At 42.7% G+C, this 21,331-nt stretch overlaps 1 protein-coding gene across 1 annotated transcript in view; it reads left to right on the top strand.

The window, feature by feature from the left end:
• LOC146866304 (uncharacterized) overlaps positions 1 to 12,884 on the top strand; it is a 47,968-nt gene extending 35,084 nt beyond the window's left edge. Inside the window, exons 10-11 of the mRNA XM_085640834.1 lie at positions 2,058 to 2,084; positions 12,609 to 12,884. Of these exons, the coding sequence (XP_085496960.1) occupies positions 2,058 to 2,084; positions 12,609 to 12,623 (42 nt within the window). The 3' untranslated portion in view covers positions 12,624 to 12,884. The remainder of the gene's footprint in view (positions 1 to 2,057; positions 2,085 to 12,608) is intronic.
• Positions 12,885 to 21,331: the final 8,447 nt, after the last annotated feature.

The raw sequence follows: 21,331 nt of genomic DNA, 5'->3' as shown, positions 1-21,331 counted from the left end.
AAAAAACCCAACCATGGAGTCACTAATCAATACATTAATTTACAATAGGGAGAGCATAGGCACTTTAGCACTGATCAGCAGTGGTAAAGTGCCCAGAGTCATAAAACAGCCAACAACAGGTCAGAAAAAATACAGGAGGATGGCAAAAAGTTCAGGGATGACTCTGCAAAAAGGGCCAAGTCCAACATGGAGCTGGACGTGCTAGTGAAATGTGGACGGCGCAGTGTCACAAGGGTGCAAAGAACAGCATGAATGGCGAGATAGAAACAGCCTAGAGCTCTGGCACTCCTGTGGTCAACTAAATCATCTAAATAATTTTGTACATACTAATTGTATATATTTGCATTGTTTTTTGGCCACTTTATTTCTTCTCTATCTCTATCTCGCCGTTCATGCTGTTCTTTGCACCCTTGTGTCACTGCGCCGTCCACATTTCACAAGCACGTCCAGTGCCCACCTTGTCTGTTATGGTCATTGTATAAATATATGTACTGTAGTGCTTCCTAACTACTTACAGAATTGTATAAAACTTTATTTTTTCAACCTTACCCCCATGCTGTGGTCTCCCCTCCTTTTTCCCCACCCTCTTGTGATTTATTTCACCGCTTGCAAATTGTCCTTTCTTAAATACCTTCCAGTTGAGACGTTGTTTTTGTTGCATATTACGCCCGGTCTCACCAGGTTTAAAGGGCTTTACTCCTGTTAATTGCTATTTTGAAGGTCAATGTACGGCTTTGATTGAAGCTCTATTGTGTCTTTCATTATTCTGCAGTTACTGAAGCTCTACAATAACCATTGTAGTGAGACTGTGTTAATGCTAGAAGTGTGGAAACATCAGCTGGATGTTGCGAGAGTGGATGACTGTGATAGGAAGTGGAAGGTTTGTGACAGCAACTGTCAAATATTGTTTACGGAATGCAAGATTAAATATTGGGCTTGACATTTAAACAAAGGAATATATTTACTAAGAATTTAAGCCGTGCTTGTGTCACAAAAGTCAAGCAATTGGATGCAAAATCTTTCTTTACCAATTTAATTTCCAGCGCAAAACTTGTGTATTGGACGCATTCAAAGATTTTCAAGACCTTATAAACCTGGGAATGGGCCAAAAAGATACGCCCCCTGAGGAGAGACATAAAGAGGAGGAATATCTTTATTTCTCCTCCTTACTTTCTCTTTTGTGTGGCTGCATTCTGCAGCACACATAGAAAGAGGAAAAAGCATCTCAGGTTTTTTAGAGGAAGTTGCCCCATCCTGCACAAAAACAATCATGCCTGCAACATAGGAACCCTTGCACCATGGTGAAAGGATACCTGCATTGACGCTAGGCTGCCAAAATGGTGCATACACAAAAGTGCTGAATTGGCTTAATACGGCGCTTAATAAATCTGAGCAGCTGCATTGTTACAAGGGTACTAGACGTCTACGTGTCATTCTGCAGACTTACCTTATTTCATTTGACCCAAATGAATTGAAGTTCTATATTACACTAGTTTCAAAGGCATAAATACTGAACATAGATATGGCATTTGAGATGCCATTGAGGTGGTGAGTGGTCTTACCTGGGTGAGAGAAGCAGTGAGGTGAGATCTGAGAGAAATATTTAGTATTTTCTGCTACAATAGATATGACCTAACTGCCAGAGTTGCTGAGGTTCCAGTTCTGGCCTCGCCTCAACATTCAGTGACTCTGAGCAAATCATTGAATCTACCTGTGCTCAAAAGGTTTTCCCTCAGTCTGAGGTGAGAAATGGAAAGTCCTTTATGGGAGAGAACTTCATGTCTGCCGAAGAGTCAGCTGTGAATGCTCTCATTTTGGGGATTCTTAATTAATTGACCCATTTTTTATATCAGATCTGTGAATACTATTTTCAACTTATTTTAATGGATTCCATTCTTGACCTATACATTAGCATAATGGTTTCAAATTGGTAAGACCCTCCCCGTTTCTTTTTAATGTAAATATGTCCAATTTCAAACTTTTGAAGACAATATCTAGTGTGCATCCTACTGTACGAGCCCATTTTAAAACATATATTTTTTATCTCTTTCTTTCAGGGAGCGAGGCGTGTTCCAGCATTTGGGGTAAGCGTAATTTGATAGTCAATTTCCGGCATTACATCACAGAGCCAGTATTTTGGGATTATACATGTGAAAGCAGTGAGACCCACAGCAACTCTGCAGCTACCTGCATCAAACACACATTAAATACAAAAACATGCATCAGGGGCATATTTGGTACAGGTGTGACAAAAGCCCCAAATGCAATTCATGAAGGCATGCAAGGCCACCTTGCATGACCCTGAGTGGCTTCATAAATCTGATGTAACATAGCACAATGCAAATCGCTCGGATGTGTTACTCTGCCATGGGAAGGAGTTTCATGCATATTGCATGGGTGTTCCCACGCAACTCCCATGGATTTTGACGCATTCACAGATTTACCACCACTGGTAGACCTGGCACCAAAAAGATATGCCTTCTTGAGTGAGGCACAACGAGGTGAAATATATTTATTTCTCCTTGCTACTTCCTCTTTCTATGTGTGTTGCATCCCGCAGGACACATAGATAGAGGAAAATGCCTCTCAGGATTGTTTTTGTGCAGGAAGGTGTCCCTTACTTCTTGCATGCTTCCTGCACAAAAACAATCCTGCATGCAACACAGTCACCCTTGCACAATTGTACAACGGTGCCTGCATTGCCGCTAGGCAGCCATAACAACTTTTAAATACGGTGCATTCCTGCACTTTCCCTGTCATGCAGTGTGTCACAGAAAGGTAAGTTGCTACGGTGCATCACAGTCTTATAAATATGTCCCCTAATATTTGGAGATGGTATATAACTCCTCTCATTTAATATTGGTGATGCATACTGATGAACAATGATAAGATATGAACCAGGGTTCAACTGAAGGAAACAATCTAATGCCTGATTAAGTGCTATTCTATCTCGGCTTCGCTTGACTTAAGTAAAAACGCATTATTCAGGCCTGACAGTTTTTCAGTTATATTTAATTAATGTCCATTGCATCATCATCAGCAATTATGATCGCCTTGGTTATTTAAGCATTAGTGTGCTTTTTAATAATGGATATCAGGGACTTTGTTCAGTTTCAGTAAAGTGAAGGAGAACCAAGGACACCCCGATTGTTCAGTAAAAGAATGGTGAACGTTTTTAGCTAGCAATAAATAAAGAACATTTCTTTTTGTAAACCTACATAGAACACAACAACAAAAATATGCTAATGCATCACGCATTACTAAAACTAAAACAAGAATTTGCAAGGCACTTGGTAACGTTGGCAGGTTCAACTAAGGCAGAAAATGCTAAATTGAAGACGTGATATTTTCATAATGTTCCTGCAAACAATTAAGGAAAGTGTAATTTTACACTTTCTTTAACTTAGAATATTAAAGCTCACTCCTACCATCTCCCATGTATAAATATCCAGACAAGGCTCATAAGATTCAACAACACTAGGGCAGAGAAGTAAACACTGGGGAAAAAACAGAAAGAAAAGAGGAAAGAGAATGTATGGGAAACAAAGAACAGCTAAACAAATCACAAATGTTCACTCTGCAGTAAATAAGAAATCATTGCCAGTAGGTGGCGTGCAAGGATAAGCAATGGTCTCTTCAGTTAAAGTTTTATTATTGTTTGTTTGTACAGATGATCTCATGATGGGCACCAGGAACTGCATTTATAATGAACCAAATGAGTCATGTTTTTCAATGATTTTTTGTATATCATGTGAAAGGACTTTGGCTACGCTATACGTTTTACATTTTTGAAATGAGAGAAGAGAAGGAAGTAAAGAGATGCCTAGTGTTTTATAATTAAGGGTGGGCGTAGTTCGCGAAGTAGCACTTCGCGAAGCTACGCAAAGTGAAGTTCGCACTACGCGAGCTACGCGTAGCACTTCGCGAACTGCGAAGTAACATGTTCGCACTGTGCAAGATGTTGTTTTCAATGATTGCACAGTGCGGACAAGCAACCGGCACTGTGCAATCATTGAAAATGGCATCTTGCACAGTGCGAGCTGTAGTTTTCTGCTGCTCGAGTAGATTTTTCCTCGAGCTGCAGCTTTCTCAACGCGAACTGGTAGTTTCTCATCGCGAGCGGTCGCGAGCATACGCGACCCCTCGCAATGAGAAACCTGACCTTCTCGCGTTGGGAATCTCGCCGGGAGGTTTATTTTCCATGCTCGCGATCGCGAACAAGGAAAAAGTCTCGCCAGGATGTCATTTTGCTTGCTCGCGGTCGCCAACTTGACGTTGAGGACCGCGAGCAAGCAAAAAATGACCGCAGCACTACGCAACACTACGCTACGCGTGTTCGCACTGTGCTACGTGCAGTTCGCGTAGCGCGAAGTAGCGCGAACTTCGCAAACTACGCAAGCGTAGCGTAGTGCTTCGCCCAGGCCTATTTATAATACAGTGTAGCATCAAAAAGGGTTCTCGAACCCTCAGGAAGCCACTTGCTGGTCAGCATGTGAATATTCTGATTGAAAAGAATTCTGATTTTTTACTATTCGTGTATAAATTAGATGTCTGACTTTGAGCAGCATAAGTTGATCGAAATATTGGCTGTGTGCAGTTGCAGCTGGCATGTAAGTATGTAGCGAGTGTGGTGAAGAGGGGGGGGGACAAAAAGGATAAGTAAAAAAATCATTGCACTTACCTTCCTGGCATGACGTCCCCCTCTCCAGGCAGGGAGGCTCGAGGAAACTGCACTAACCACTCCTGGTGCTGTTCTCATGCTGTGGCCTCTCTCTCCGCTCCAGAGTACACTGGAGCCCTATGCTGTCTCTAATCCAGCTGTCTTAGACAGCTGGGTTAGAGAAGTGTAAACTGCGCATGTCTGGCCATCACAAGATGGACGGCCAAAAAGATATGCACACTTTAAACTTAAAGTGCCCTACCTATCTCTGCTTGCCAGGCAGCAGCAGAAAGCCGTTCCCCTAGTCCTGACGCTCGGCACGGGCTTTTGACAAATAAAATGGTAATAAACAAACTTGATTACCATTTTATTTTTCCATCTCCGGGGGGCAATTTTTTCGGGGGCAGATGCTCCTCCTCCTTAACGGAGGAACTCCCCCTGTCTGTGTGAAACAGAGGTATAAAGTAGTAAACAGTAAAAATATTATTAGCTTAAAACCGCATTTAAAAAATGCCCAGCTGAAAATTTCAATTGCTAATTGTGCGATTGAAATGACAGTGCCCTATCTCTTCTACCCGTCCATCATCCCCTTTGGTTTTGCTTTGTTCACCCTAAGTTGGCAGGGCATGCACAGGTGTGGGTCCCTTGCTCACTTTGCCACTGGATTCAAGCTAGCCTGGCTGATGACGGCTGATTAGCCAGAAACCGGCCCCAGGATGCTTGTTTCTGGTCCAGGGAAGACATGGCTTGGCAGTTCGGGCTGGACTGTTCCCATGAGGCACAGGGTCAGACTGATTTGCATATGGCCATGCCTGAACAGGGGTGGCGGAGTGAGCTAAAGAATGATGATGGATTAAACCCAGATCAGTTGACTGGGGGTGAGTGCTTGCAATGTTCAACACTCCGTCCATCATCCCCTTTGGTTTTGCTATCTTTTCTACAGCAGAGTCTAAAACATGCTCAACGTTATTCATCATTACAAGGGCCCTGAATAAGCCAGCATACATTAATCAACAAAACTGCTAAGAAATATTTGTTTCCTCATACTTATACTTTAATGTGATGTGATTGGACCGTTCTCTTTCACCTAGATCCAATTTTGAAATGTATTCTGGATTTCCATCATCAATGTTTAAAGAGGGGTATTTATTTTTTCCTTTTTTCCTTACAGAGGAAAAGATAATGTGGGATCAATCAACAAAACTTGAACAGTACAATATTGGTGAGGAAGTTATGGATTTCCATTGTGAACTTATTAATCATGTGCATGAGCTGTCAGTGACGTTTAGAACACGCTCATCCAAAGAACTTAGGGGCATATTTATCAAGCAGTTGTGTCGCCCTTGCACCACGCAATGGGGCACAAGGGTGACGCATCTACTAAGTAAGATTTAGCAAGCCCCACAATGCCACGTTGGATCCAGCCGTAGATTTTAGCGCGTTACCAGATTTACCAACACTGGTAAACCCGGAGATGTGCCAAAATGCTAGTGCTCCCTAGATGAGGCGTAACAAGGAGAAATATCTTTTTTTCTCTTGCTTTTTTTCGCTTTCTATGTATGCTGCATTCTGCGGCACACATAGAAAGCATAAAATGCCTCAGAGGATTGTTTTTGTGTAGGAAGGTGTCCTTTCAACGCTGCTTGATTACTATTACTGATCTTTTCTATTCTATCCCACGTAGTACTGGAATGTTGCACTATTTCATAATTTCTAGCAGTAGATAACTGGTACTCAGTGTACATTATTTCAGGTGAAAAGAATGTGGTCTCTCTTATGGACACCTAGTTGGTGTGCGTGTAAAATGTGCATATGTATTTCATAAACAAAATTTGCTATGCAGACTTATGTGGGTTAATTTCATTGCACAAATTGTGCTTATTTCATTTTTTACCATTTTAAGTAAAAGCAACACTTAAGTATATATATTTCGCTAGCAGTCACGGCTCCTCGAGGGAGTGCTGTGGGGCGGAGCGGGGGAGGGGCAGGGTGGGGGGGTAGTAAATTCTGGCATACGGCCGAACGGAGTTAAGTACATAAATAAATAAATAAATAAAATGAATTACATTGCGCGCGCTGCAACGCCACATGGCGATGCAGCACGCGCAATGTAATTTGTTTTATTTATTTATGTATTTACTTAACTCTGTTCGGTCATATGCCGGAGGTTATTACCCCCCACCCTACCCCTCCCCTGCCCCGCCCTACCGGCCCGCAGCACTCCCTCGAGGAGCCGCGACTGTTCGCTAGCAAGAATAGTATTCAAATTTGACTTCGACTTCAAAAGAAAATTTTTATTTCTTTTCAAGTGGCAAATTATTGCTATTGTCAACTCGCAACGGTATTGTATGTGCAGGATGTAAATAACATTTATATTGAGTTGTGCAAAATAATATAAATTCACTTAGATAATCCGATGCAAGCAGTCCCAGTAATAATACAGATTTAACCAACTCATTAGTGCCAAAAAAGCTTTGACATATTTGCATATGAGTGTGCTGGATGTGTAACAGATTTGAATGCCATTTTACCGAAGGTGTATGCTGTGCACAATAGGTGCTCAAAGCATTTGCATTTCATATGACACAGCGTAACACTACTTAAGAGGCATTTCATGTTAAATGGTATTGTTTTAGTTCCGGGGGAGAACATTGTGCATCTTCCTACGTGAAGCCTTGTATGCACGTGTGCAAATCTAGTGTGGCCTGACTGTGGTATTAAGATTCATGCAAATTTGTGTGCATTCTGACTACGGTATTACGAAGTGTGCATGACGAGCCCGCATCCTGGCTTTGAGTGGGACTGCTGGGCTCCCACAAGGGTGGGTGCAGTTCACTGGTGTGAACACCTTCAGCTCAACCACAATGGATGTGGTGGTCTAGACACCAAGGGCCGAATTTTGGGGATTTTGGCATAGGGTAGCGCAGCAAGGCACCTTGCTGTGCTGCCCTACCGCAAAGGGAAAAGGCAGGAATGCACCGTATTGAAGTAATATGGTGCATTTGCGTCCTTTCTCCCTGTGCTCGTGCCACTTTGGCAGCCTTGTGCCAATTTAGGCCCCCTTGCAAGGGTACCTCTGTTGCATACAGGATTTGTTTTGTGCAGGAAGGGGTACCTTCCTGCTCAAAAACAATCCTAAGAGGAATCTTCCTCTTTCTATGTGTGCTGCAGAATGCACCACACATGGAAAGAGGAAAACACAAGGAGAAATAAACATATTTCTGCTTGTTACGCCTCACCTCGGGGAGGTGTACGGATTTAGCGCTTCCCTATGTTTACATGACTTTGTAAATCTGGGGCAGCATCAACTTCCATGGGTGATGGGTGGGAAAACGCAACGCCCATGGAATGCCTCCTGGGTGCAGAGTAAGGCGACACAGCGATTTCCATTGCATCACCTTACTCATGACTTTTGAGGCCATTAAAAGCCATGCAGGGTGGTTTTGCGTGGCTTCATAAATCGAAATGAGAGCCCTGCGTCACACATGTACGACATTACGTGGTGCAAAAGTGATTTAGTGCTCTCATAAATAAGCACCCAAGTAATCAAGCTATATAGTGGAACACTCACTCCATGATGTTCTGATCAGTACACACATGGTGAGTAGGTTGTAGTGGGTTTTTGTGTTGTTAGATATTATGGGCCTGATTTTGATGCCAGTCGGACTGACTGTCAAACCGCCATCTTCACAGGCCATTTCAGACCGCCGAGGCCAGGAGGTTTCCCTCCATCCTATTACAATGCCACCGCTGCTACCATAGCGGTCGCATCTACAGCAGAGCACATAACACCGAATATGTCACTGCAAATGTGTACAAAATCACAGAAAATATGTGAATTGTACACACATGCATGATATATGGGGGGATATGCCTTTTGCACCATGTACCCCGCTATTGAAGTGTGGCGTAATGTGCACAGTCCAGTCAATGGGGATACATACCACATAAGAACTTACCTGGATTCCTGCACCCACAGGATCGTACTCATCACGGTGCAGCTGCTCAGGTGTAGTCGGGACCTGGAAGAAGGGATTCAAAGCAGAGACTGCTGTCGAGAAGCGGATTTGGGAGAGTATACACCCCAAATGCATTGTTTCTGATGACTTAAGGCAGTGTTTTGGACCGCCACGGTCAGGTTGTCCGAAATCCACACCGTAATACAGACGGCAGTCAGAGATCCCTGTACTGCCCTATGGATGCTGTTTTCTTCTGACCACTGAGAGTCAGAGATCTTCAGTGGTCAGGCGGAGAACAGGTTGCAAGCATCGTATTCCGGCGGTCGGACCAACCGCTTCTGATGAGACCACTGCGGTCCGACCGACTCTGACAGGACCGCAGAAGTCGGTCCGACCGGCATCGTACTTAGGCCCTAAGTAGCATTTAACCGCACAGCTCTGCAGTTTGCACAGGCTTCAAAGTTCTGTCCACATTAAGGGGTTATTACAAGCCCCTGTGTCGCTAGTACAACACTTTTTCCCATGTAAAAAGTGACGCACCAGCAGCCCTAGGGGCTTCTAAATAAGCCACTAAATATGCATGATTATTTTTTTTGTAAAAGTTATGAAGAAAATATAGTTTTCCATGGGCTGGTGAGAGATAAATTAAGCCTATCACATAAATACATTTCTGGTAAATTTGTTGCGTTTGCATAGGTGTATGCAGCACAGTGGTCGTATAGGTTGTGAATATTTAAGTTTCATTCTAAACAGTGGTTGAAACATAAACCATATTTTCTCTGAACATTTCAAGGCTGGGCAGATTGCTTTACAAGTAAAATATGGAGGCATATTTACAAGGGAATGATGGAGCATGGAGCTGCTGCAAATTGTCCTCTGCCATTTCCAAAACATAGGGATGTGCCGTATTTACAACAATACGACCCACCTCTATGTTTTCCCTAGCACTGGCAATAAAAATAGCTGCCTAGTGCCAACGCAGACAGCCTTGCGCCATAGTGCAAGGGTGCCTGCATTGCAGGGGCGAATTGCTTATGTGCAGGAAGGTGTCCCTTCCTCCACTTAAACAGTCAATAATGGCATTTTGTTCTTTCTATGTGTACTGCAGAATGCAGCACACATAGAAAAAGCAACAACGAGGAGAAATACAAGTATTTCTTCTTGTTGCGCCATTCTAGCACCTATTATTGCATGGTGATGGCTCAGATTTACACCTCCTTGTAAATCATTGGCCGCGTCAAAAAGTAATGGGTGTTGCGGTGGAACCCCCACAGCAACACCCATTGCACGACCCTTTCACGCAGGTACCTGTGTGAAAGGGTACCATATTACAAAGCGGCAGTAAGTCACAAAAGGTATGTTAACGCTACTTTGTTAATATGGTGCAGGGCAGTACGCCACCGGATATTTATTAAAGTGACGTTACAGTGGCGCAGCGCCCTTGTAAATATGTCCCTTATTTCTTAAGACTAATGTACAATTTTGTTCTCATACCCTGATTATTTTGGGGCTAAATAAAGTGAAGAGAATACAAATTAATACCCAGGTCCTCTAGGGTAACTAGGTGAAAAAGTCGTGATTTGGATTTGGGTGACATGCCCTAGTCGTAAACGGCAATTTATGCACTAAAGCATATCTTCTGCCTTAAACATAAAGATATACACAATCACCAATATTCCAGCTCCAAATAAATTGTTAATGAATCGCCAATATTCCCACATCAATGTAATTGCCTGATATATGAAACCATAGCTAAGTGTTGCTTCTTTGAGCCGCTAATGTACACTTCAGCAATTGATTTACTAATACAAACCATTCAGTTGGTGTATACTTGCCTAGAACACAATCTCAGTCTAATCTCCTTATGTAGCAAAACATATGAGAAACTCAAAGTTCAAAGAATCTGTTAAACAACTAAATATTTCAGAGTTATTTTAGAATCCAAATTTATGAGCTTCTTTAATCGTATTATGCTATAGATGCAATGCTAACATTAAAATCTGAAGTAATAATATAATAAATTCATTATACAAACCATTCATGCCTTTTTATCAAACGTAGTTGCACATGATGTATATGAATTAATAGAAAAATTAAAACTGACAAACCACATTGGAGGAAACCAAATCATGGAAAACCAATTTTCAGTAAATACAATCTTAAGGAAATACAAAAAATTGAAAGGAAAGATACATTTTATGAAAAGTCTCAAATTACATTAAATTTAGTTAGTGTTTAGGACTAGTGAGGTGTTTTTGTTTTTAGGGATTGGTAATGTTTAGGGGTGATGGGTTTTTAGGGGCTAGGAATGGGTGGAGTTCAAGCACAGAAAGGTGTTTTTAGGGTTCAGGGTTGGGTAGAGTTAAGGGGTAGTGAAGATTTTTTATGTAATGCGAAAGGGTGGAGTTTCTGGGAGGTGAGTGATTTTTAGGATTCAATAGATTTGTGGAGCTTAGGAGTGTGAAGTGTTTATAGTGTTCAGGGATGGGTGTAGTGTAGGGTAGGTCTGGGCGTAAAATTACTCTCTGCTCGTGGATTTTGCAGAGTTTTTCCGACTCCGCGCTCCATGTAGGGTGCAGAGTTACAAAAAACTCTGTGTGCGGTGTGCAGCAGAGTTTTTCCACTCTCGAGGCTCACCAATGTTAAATTGGTGAACTCAGGTTAGGAAAATCACATGCTAGACCACCTCCCAGCGAGATTTCCCAGTGCGGGCAGTCGCTGCAGGCCACTACCTCTCACGTTAAGAAACCTGCGGGTCGAGTTGAGGAATTTGCCGCTCGAGAAAAAAATCTACTTGAGCGGAAGAAAGAAGCAGCACCCTCTTGCGCTGCTCATGGTGCCGTTCCTGCTAATTTTACATTGCTGGACAAACCCCTGGCACAAAAATTAAGCATGACCAGCGCAGATTACCTCACTTAGCCGATTGTGGAACTCATCGGAGAGCGGCTGAGTTTTTTGCCACATTGCAGAGTTCCGTCTCCACCCAAGCCTAGAGTAGGGGTGGTGAGGGGTTTTAGGGTTCAGTGATGGGTAGAAGAAAGGGGTGGCAAAGAGTTTTATGACTTCAGGATTGAGAAGAGCTTTGGGCGGTAGGGGGTTTTAAGGATTTAGATCTGGGTGGAGTTCAGATGTAGAAAGTGTTTTCAAGGGTTCAGTGATGGGTAGAATTTAGGGGTGGTGAGAGTTTTTAAGGGCAATGGACAGGTTGTGATTCTGGGAGGTGAGGTTTTTTTTTAGGGTTTAGGGATGGGTGGAGTTTGGGTGAGGTGAGGAGTGTTAAGGGGTCAGGAATATGTAGAGTTTAGGCATAGAAAGGGATTTTTAAGTTTCAGGAATGAGTGTAGTTTGGGAAAGTGGGAGATTTTAGGGTTCAGGGATGGGCACCATGTAGGGGTCGAAAGGGCTTTTAGGGTTCAAAGATGGGTGTAGTTTAGAGGTCAGTGATGGGTGTAATTTAGCTATAGTTAGGACTGTTTAGGTTTCTGGAATCGGTGGAATTTAGGGGTAGAAAGGGTTTTTAGGTTTGAGGAATAGGTGAAGGTTAGGTGTGGTGGGAGTTTTTACAGGTAAGGGATTGATGGTGCTTAGGGGTGGTGAGAGGTCAGCAAATGAAAAACATCCCAATTAATTGTTGACAAAGTAAAATATATAAATATGTGAAAACTTTCCCTGAAGTAAAGCCCTGAAATAAACCGGCAGACAAAACTCTTTCTGACCTGTAACCATTGAATTTACTCCCTAAAAATAGGCATGCAAAAGCCAATTTCAAACAAAAAGACATTCTATATATTGATTTCTATGAAATGGTAAATGGCATTCATTCTGAAAATGTCAGATAAACAGATAAGGTCAAATGATTTCTCTGTAATGGTATCCCATGTCATTGTTTTTCTATGAAATCACATAGAATCGGTTGCACAAATAAAATACATGAGTAACAAATACAAAGCATTTATGTTTTTTAAATCAGCTGATTTGTTTCTTTGCAGATCCAAACACCATGAAATGCAGAGATTTCTCATTTTGAGCCAAAATCTATTTGAATCAGTACAGCACACCTTTACATGGGCTTCCCTAGTGTTTCTCCTATATCATCCAAAAGAAGAAGGCTCATGGCACAAAAGAAAAGACAAAATAAAATGTGCCATTCCTCTCTGTAGTGCTTGAAAAATGTTTGGTGTAGAGGTACACAGTGCTGAATCAAATTTTCATGTGTGAAAACTGTTTGTCTTATTTTGTAAAGTAATTTAAAAATAAACACACAACTGTTTAAAAAAATGTTAGATTGTGCTAATGTTTATGATAACTAATTGTAGCAAGTTAGATGGGAACACTGCCCAAAAGTAAAAAATGATGTTGAAAGTGTTTCATTTTTCCCTGTATATAAAGACAAGTTAATTGATTTGACAATTTTCACAAAAATGTACTACATTTCTAAAGTTGGTTACATGTTCAAAACCACACGCAGACAAACACACTTAATGGGTGTGTAAATGAATGGATAAGTGAGTGAGTGAGTGAGTGAGTGAGTGAGTGAGTGAGTGAGTGAGTGAGTGAGTGAATATGTGAGTGGGTTAGATTTTAGGGGGTGAGTACATGTGTGGGTCTGTCAGCAAGTGATAGAATAAGCTGAGTGCTTGGGTTTGTGAGTAGGTTGGTCAAGCAGGTGTGTACATGTGTATATGCATCTATGGAATCTTCATTGAAGCATCTGCATATGTTAAGGGTTTCCATCTCCTTAACACCACCCACTTCAAGCTCTCTTTCTACCTTTGAATTCATCAAGACACAGCAGTTACAAGCTGGGTAAGGGAACATGCCAGGTAAAATAAGCCAAGCCTATTGTATAGAAGCAGGGGAAGAAACCTGTAAGTGAACTAAAATACTGGTTTACCCCTAGAGGAGTGCTCTGGGTTACCTCAAAGGGTGTACACAAGCATGACGAACCAATGTCCTTGTGCAGATGATATTCATTAGAAATAACTAATTCTGTATCTGAATCCTAGGGTATACCAAAAAAGTATACTTAAATAAACAAGAAAAACCCCGATTGATTCAGCTGGAAATACAGTGGAGATTCCTAAGACATTAGCAACACTAAATGATCACAATGATTTCACTTAAGGACATATCTAGGACAAAGGACTTGGATCCCTTAAATTGAATTGTTTGAAGCAAGATGTGATAGAAAATGCATGGAGAAACGGTATGCCCCACTAACCTCAGTAGCACCACACGTAGGGAGATGGGCAGAAAGGAATGAAGTGACCTGTTTGTGTGATTGCTAACACTGTTTTAAAAAGGATTACATGCAGCTTGATGTCAAACTGTGTGCTTATTCTTCCAGGAATGGAAAGAGGATACGTGTTAGAAACGGGGTTTCTGGTTGGCTAGGGTATGCACCTAAGCAAGGCAAAACCCACCCCTCTTTTCAGGGTAAGGGAGTTACACACCCAAGATAACCCCTGCTTTCCACCTTGGTAGCTTGGCACGAGCAGTCAGGCTTATCCCAGAGGCAATGTGTAGAGCTTTTGCACAACACACTCACACTAGTGACACAATAAATACACCACAAAAAGAGACTTGGCACAGTGTTATATAAAAATACGTTTCTGTATTGATTACAATCATAGACTAAGACAACATGAACCAATAATTACTTTACCAACTAGGCGATTGTTATAACATCAGAGTTAGTACAATAAGATAAAGACTTATATGTTGCACACCTCATGTAAACACCATCACTGTGCATAAAAGCTACACCCTAAAATAATATTCCTTATCCTGACAATGCAAGGTAAAAACAACAAATAGCATAAAATCAGGGTTGGAATTGCAGCAGTTAGATTGGAGCAAGCCCACATAAATCATCAGGTATCATCACATGTCACCATAGAACCATAAACACATAGGGTAAATCCCCTACAAGTGTAGAGAACTGATAGAGACAGCGCACCTGTGCTTCTTTTCCATATTATACAGAAAAAGATGAGCCCTTCTTGGGACACTTGTAGCTATGAACTGTAGGCCACAGTAACACCTGTACACCTTCTAGTGATAATATGATAATTTTGGTAGCCAAGACACCCAGGCCAACATCAACTCAACGGGGCTCCTCTGTCAAGGTTTCTCCCCATAAAACTGCGTGAGCTCAAATGAATGCCCCCAAGGTACATGCTAGGATAAGGGGCACACATGCCGGCTCTCGGAAATATAGAACGCTGCTCAGGGAGCGCTCACAGCTCCAAACAGAGGCAGGGCTAGGCTCACAGGCTTAGGACTCCTTGGCCTCTGGGGTTGCTGGATAACCCATCCTCAAGCCCCGTGCTGAATAGGTGCTGAGGCAGTGCCCTGCAGGTGTTAGGCAGCCTTGAGTACAGTACTTCAAGACGCTCGGTCCTGACATGAATGTGCTCACAATTTGGACTCCAGCAGAGCAAAGAGCTCAACCTGCGCTGCTCTGCACAGGGGTAAAAATGCTCCCCACGCACTGGCTTGGAACAACAAAAGAGGCATAAGCAGTCCCCACTCTTCCAAAAGTGCTAAACACACGCTGGGGAAAGCAGGGATGCCTCAGACACGCTGAATACGACCAATGTTCCCCTGATGTCGAGTCCCATGGCATGGGCAGAAAGGTGGATCTTTGATGGCCCTGAAATCCCTACTAACAGGGGGCAAGCCAGCATGCCCTTGCGAACACTAGGGTGCACACAAAGGAATAAAGGCAGCAGACCAGCACATAGAATCCTTGTAGTAAAGAGGAAATGCTTCTTGTAGCCCTAGCAGGACACAGGTCAGCACAAACAAGTGAATCAATGGCGTTTTTACCTGAGAACATGACAGTTCCTTCTGGCAAGGTAAAGTCTGTAGTGCCAACAGCATCTGGTTGCAAGTCCCATGGAGCATCTAAAATCATGGGGTCAGAGCCCCTGTACTTATACTCAAAATGTCTTTGATGTGGAGGTAACTTCAAAAGAACTTTTCGAAGTGCACAACACCCACATTGAATCTCAGCTCCAGCTAAAGACAACAGTCAGGGGTAAACAAGCCCTTTGAGTGAGCACAGGGCCCAGTTTGTACAAATGTAAGTGTGCCCCACCTCCCTCTCTTCCATCCAAGGAAGACCATTCAGCATGCAGCTAAATGCTGATACAACCCTGTTACACCCAATCCTTCCTCTGTGATGGCTGTGTGCACAAGACCAGCTGCTACTCTTCCCTTGATGTGTATTGGAGTCAGGCTGCAACGCACGAAGGCTCATAAGCACATAGAAATGCCCACTTTCTAAAAGTAGCAATTCTAAAAAAGTAATGCAAAAATACACCTTCACCAATAAGCAGGATTTTTCACCACTATTCCAAACATAGCAAACATGGAAACGCTACTCCTTCCAGATCAGAAATTATAGCTGAAAAACATATCAGGGAATTCCCAATGCAAACCTATAAAAGAAGCAGCAGTGAGAATCCAAATAGGCTGTTTGTCACTACCAGGACGTGTCACACAATCAAGGCACATGTCCTTCCTTTTACCTACACAGCACCCTGTCCATACGGTTACCAAGGGCCTACCTTAGGGGTGACTTATATGTAGCAAAAGGGAAATTTCGGGCTTGGCAATTTACTTTAACTGCCAAGTCACTGTGGCTGTAAACTGCGCACACAGGCCCTGCAGTGGCAGAGGCCTGAGACGGGTTTTTTTAAGCTACTTCTGTTAGTGGTGCAAGCAGCGCTGCAGGTCCACTAATAGCTTGTAATTTACAGGCCCTGGGTATATGGGATACCACTGTACAAGGGACTTACAGGTAAATTAAATATGCAAAATCATACCATTTTTAAAGGAGAGAGCACATGCACGTTAGCACTGAATAGCTTTGGTAAAGTGCCCAGAGTCCTAAAGCCAAAAAACTTCTTTAAAAAAAAAAAAAAAAACATTTTATCGAATCATGAAAAGTGACAAATATTAAAAGAGTGCATTACCAAATGATAAACACACAAATAATAATGGAAAAGACATAATGAGTAAGATTCAAGCACAAAGAAGAAGGGAAAGCATACTGAAGGTGCAATCTAAAAAGCAATTATTATAGTTGATGGTAGGGGGAAGGAAGAAAAGAAGAGAGAGAAGAGAAAGGGAAGCAGAAATAGAAAAGATAATGCACACATAATCTCTTGAAAGGATAGAAGTGTGAAGTATGAAATGTTGCATACTAAATACAACAACATTTCTTTATACTAAACAATATTTAGTATAACAATATTGTATTGTAATTGCATAAACCTCTTATGAGAGAATATGTCATGCAAAAGTATACAATCAGGTAGAGGCAAGTGCATATCCCTTAGCAGAGTGTGATAGATAGGGATTGTGCAGCATCCATAATTGAGACTGCTTGATAGATAACTGCAGTGAATCAATCTTATAGCTGTCTAACCTGTGATGATAACAAACTGAGTTCCACCAAGATAGGAGAGTGGGCTTGTCAATAGCTTCCAAGTGGATGCGTTGTAGAAATAGCTGTGGACAGTGGCGGGCCTAGTAATTTACCAATTGTTTTGTTCAAGCTCCAAAGGTCATGGGCACTACCTAAGAAAAGTAGGTTAGGTGAAAAGGGTACAATAACTTGAATAATGTCAGTAATACGGTTCCATATTGAAAACCAAATTGTAGACAGAGTGGGACAGGCAAAGAACACATGGAAGACTGTACCTGGGAGAGTGTGACATTTCCTGCAAGTGCTATGTTGCATAAGCATGTGCTTAAAAAGGCGAGCTGCGGTGTAGAATACTCTGTTGTAGATGAAGTAAAGTGTTTGCATGAGATTATAGAAGTGTGAGCAGTTTAAGTAATTTTTGTCTATATTCTATCCAATATTGAAACTGGGTAGGAGAGCCCAAAATCAGTCTCCGATAAAGTCTCATTATGTGCTTTGGCTCAATTAGAGTCAGGAGTAAACAGAAGCTTATAGAGATGAGCCGCTTTCGAATGAATAGTATTGGCAATTGGGTGAGAAGGAGAGCAGTGATGAGAGGAAATTGCTGCGAAATAATGTTATGGATCAAGGTGCATAATTCTCGATATTAGTAGATCATAAGTGGAAGAGTTTTCAGAAAGGGGAATAGGAGAGCCAGCATTATAGAGTTGAGAAATGAGTAAGTACCTTTGTTCACCCAGGCCTTCCAAAATAAAGCTCTCCCTCGGTGTCCAGGACACGCCCCCCAGCAGGAATGTTTAGCGGTCAAGCAATTCGTAGACAGCTAAAGGGACAGATGATGCAACAGTGCTGGGGTTGGAACAGGTCTTGTGGTGAAAGGGAAGCAATAGATAAATAAAGTTAGACATGATGAGCTTTTCTAAGATGTTGGACTAAAAATAGAAGATGGGCCATGGACATTTTTAACTAAGAGGAGCCATATTGGCAAGTTTGACGGGTAAGGTTCGGTTAAGACAGAACATTAAAAGGCAATAAGTGAAGAACTGTCTCAGAAGGTAAGCCTGGTTCCAAGAAGGGCACCAAAGTTGCATGAGGGAACTGAGGCTTCAGGTGTGAGGCAAGAAATGCGAGTAATGAGAGCAAATTATTATTGAAGATTTGGCTGGAGGTGGAATGTCCCATGTAGACACGTCATTACTAGACCATAAACAGAGCACAAAAGGGAGCGGAGAGGGAGGGATATATATTTGTCAAGCCCTCTCTGAAGTATTGCATTGGAAGATCAAACTAATTGTGCCAAAATGTGCATATATGAGAGTGACAGGTTGGAGACTTCTAAAGAGTAAGGGTTTGGTTTAGAATTGGGGTGGAAATGATTCAAATCATTTTTTCTGGTTTCAAAGTAGAATAAATAGGTTTTCTTAATGGGCAATGTTACAGAAAGACTTAAAGAATAGAAATAGCAATAATGAAGTAAATGACTATGCACTATTGTTGCCTCACATATGTAATAAATATTAAAGCATATGTACTTCACTTCAAACCTAGCACATTCTTCCAGTAGTAAATACTATTAAAATTGATTTTGTTCCACTTGCTCTTAATACCCAAGTACAACAAGCATTTGCAATGCAATTGGTCTCACCTTTGGGACCATATATGTATTTGGTTATGCAGCATATTAACCTGGGTGCTGAAACATCTACTGTTCTTTAACATGGAGGGAAAGTAAGCACCAAACTGCGTGATACGCCAGGTATGGGAACACACAGAGAGAAATATTGCCTTTGAGCGGGAAATGGTATAGTCCAAAGCTCTGTTTTTAATACATAATCAGTGCCTTTGGTGGCCATATCACTGAAAATACAAGACTTGAAAAAAAATATTACTGTCTATGGGTGCTTGTGGAAGATAACTTCTATGGACTGGAATCTAGAGAATGCTAGAGTGATTCTGGTATTTTACTGACCTTTGCTGGTCGTTTTCTATCAAGAAAGTTAAATAGAGGCAGTTGCCAGAAAACAAAAGGAAGTCTCTCAACAGAAAGCAATTTTGGTATTTTACTGACCTCTGCGCCATCTAGCGGCCGTGGCTGTGTTACCTGCCTCATCATTAACAGAGGGAAGCTCTGCTCTAAAATCTGTAAATAAAAGCTCCCCATACCAGTGAGGGGCCCTCAGGGCCTGGGTACTAATGACCCCTCTACCACCACATCTTCTGACAGGCCTGCCTTGGGTCAGCCCACTGCTCATTTGGCTTGATAAAGATTGCACAGGTTTTGTACAGTTGCAAACCGTTTCTCTTGCAGCAACAATTAAAGGGGGACAGGATCAGAGGCCCGATAAACCAAGGCCAGGGACCCTGGAATTATACAATTTTGCTGGGGCTGTGTTTTTGCATTGTTATGGGTTTGCCACATTACCTATCACTTGCTGCTTAATGGGCAGATTTCAACAACAAAAAGTTTTCAGCTCAAATAGATCAAAAGTTTCCCAAAAGCAGCAACACATGTTGTTGCAGGGTGGAAGACCCCTGGCAAACGTTGACTGCTCATCTTTCTGTTGTTTATTTCTGTATTTGGGTCTCAAAGTGGTACTAATGAGGAAAAATAGTTGCCCAGATTAAGTTAACGTGTAAAAACTCCAAAAGAATGAGGTAATACTACCACAAAATGTTCGGTATTATGCCAGATAATTTTCCTTTTTTGTCTGCTGTCAGACAATTCCAGTCACCTATCTATGGTGACATCACCAAACCAGAGCACGTCAGAAGGGCACTCCTGTGGAGACACGTGCAACACACACTGGACGCGAAGACTTGTGCACCACGCATTAAGTGGGACAGATCTGGCGATTTTCAAGTAAACCTCTGCAGCGTGGGTCCCTGGAGAGCATCTTCTGAGAAGAGAAGGTGTTTGGGTCACAGTAATGTTTGTCACGTGCGATAACATCAAGCATGCAAACCTGGTCCCTGCAGACATTGAGAGGGGGGTGTAGGCATCACCTCTGCAAGACACTTTATAAAGCACCGCCTATGCGAGGCCTGGGCGCTCCCAAACTCCCGCCCTCCCCTTCAGATTCAGAATTTAGAACAAATAAAGGCGTGTGGAAAATCAAGCGGACGGCCCAGGGTCACAGGGTGCGCACAGCAGCTGAAGGTCCTAGTAAAGAAAGCACAAGACCTCGGAGCAGACACGAGTCCTGCACAAAGCAAACACGCGGTGCTCGGTGGGGCCCCACCCGCACGCACAGATCCGTGCCCTCCAGCTAGGGGTGGAGAGGGAGTGATGCAAGACCGAGGCACCGCAGCACGGGGGAAGCACCTCAACCATCTGCAGACTACACCTCCACGCAGAGCAACCCCGCGCCAGGTGACTGGAGGGCCAGGGAGAGGGGGAAAGGAGAGCTAGTCCGATGCAAAGGGGCGAGACACACAGAGTGTTAGAAAGGAGAGAAGAGGGGGGAGAGAGAAAGAAAGCCAGGTGCAAGGGAGTGAGAAAGAAAGTGGGAAACGAGGGAAGCAAGGAGAGAGTTGGAAAGACGTGTGAGAGGATTAAAGGGGGCAGAAGGACACTGGATAGAGGGAAGAGGAAGTCAATGTAAAAGGAGAGAGAACCTCAGGAAATATGACAGGCAAGATCAGAGGTGGAGAGTAATGACATCAGAGAGGGGGAGGAGGAAGGAATGGTGAGGGAGGAGGGAAGAGGGATTACAAGGGAGGAGAAAGAAATAAACAAGCATTTGCAATGCAATAGGACTCGCATTTACGCAAGACCTATTGCATTGGAAACGGGACTGCGGGCGTGCAAGAAGGCACGAACGGGAGTGTAGTGTGAGGGGGGCAGAAGTCACAGACTGTGGGAGGGGGGCTACGAGAAGAAAATAGTGTTTGAAGTAAAGGGGCCAGTAACCACGGAAGGATACTAATGACGACATGGCCGTCATGAGAAGGGACTAACAGGCCTAAAACCAATTGGAAGGCAGCATTTAGGACCAAAACCAATTAAAAAGATGGGCGGAGAGTGGGCAGAGCTTCCACGAAGCTTCCACGCCATACTGAATACTGCATGCCTCGCAAAGCGAGCAGCGCATGCGCGCTGCCGCTATAGGCTTGACCTAAAACCTGTGGACATCATTGTTTTCCAGATATAGATAATTTATTAGCAGTTTTTCATTAGACTAAAAATGTACAAAACCCCTAAGGCACCCAATACAGCTACTCTTGGGGCAGCAAGTCTACAGATGGGATCATTGTGTTGCAACAGTGCCTGTGTTG

Source organism: Triturus cristatus, chromosome 2_1, assembly GCF_964204655.1.
Source record: "Triturus cristatus chromosome 2_1, aTriCri1.1, whole genome shotgun sequence".
NCBI classification, from domain to species: domain Eukaryota; kingdom Metazoa; phylum Chordata; class Amphibia; order Caudata; family Salamandridae; genus Triturus; species Triturus cristatus.
The sequence above is the reverse complement of the archived record's forward strand: the minus strand, read 5'-3'. Positions and strand labels throughout refer to the sequence as shown.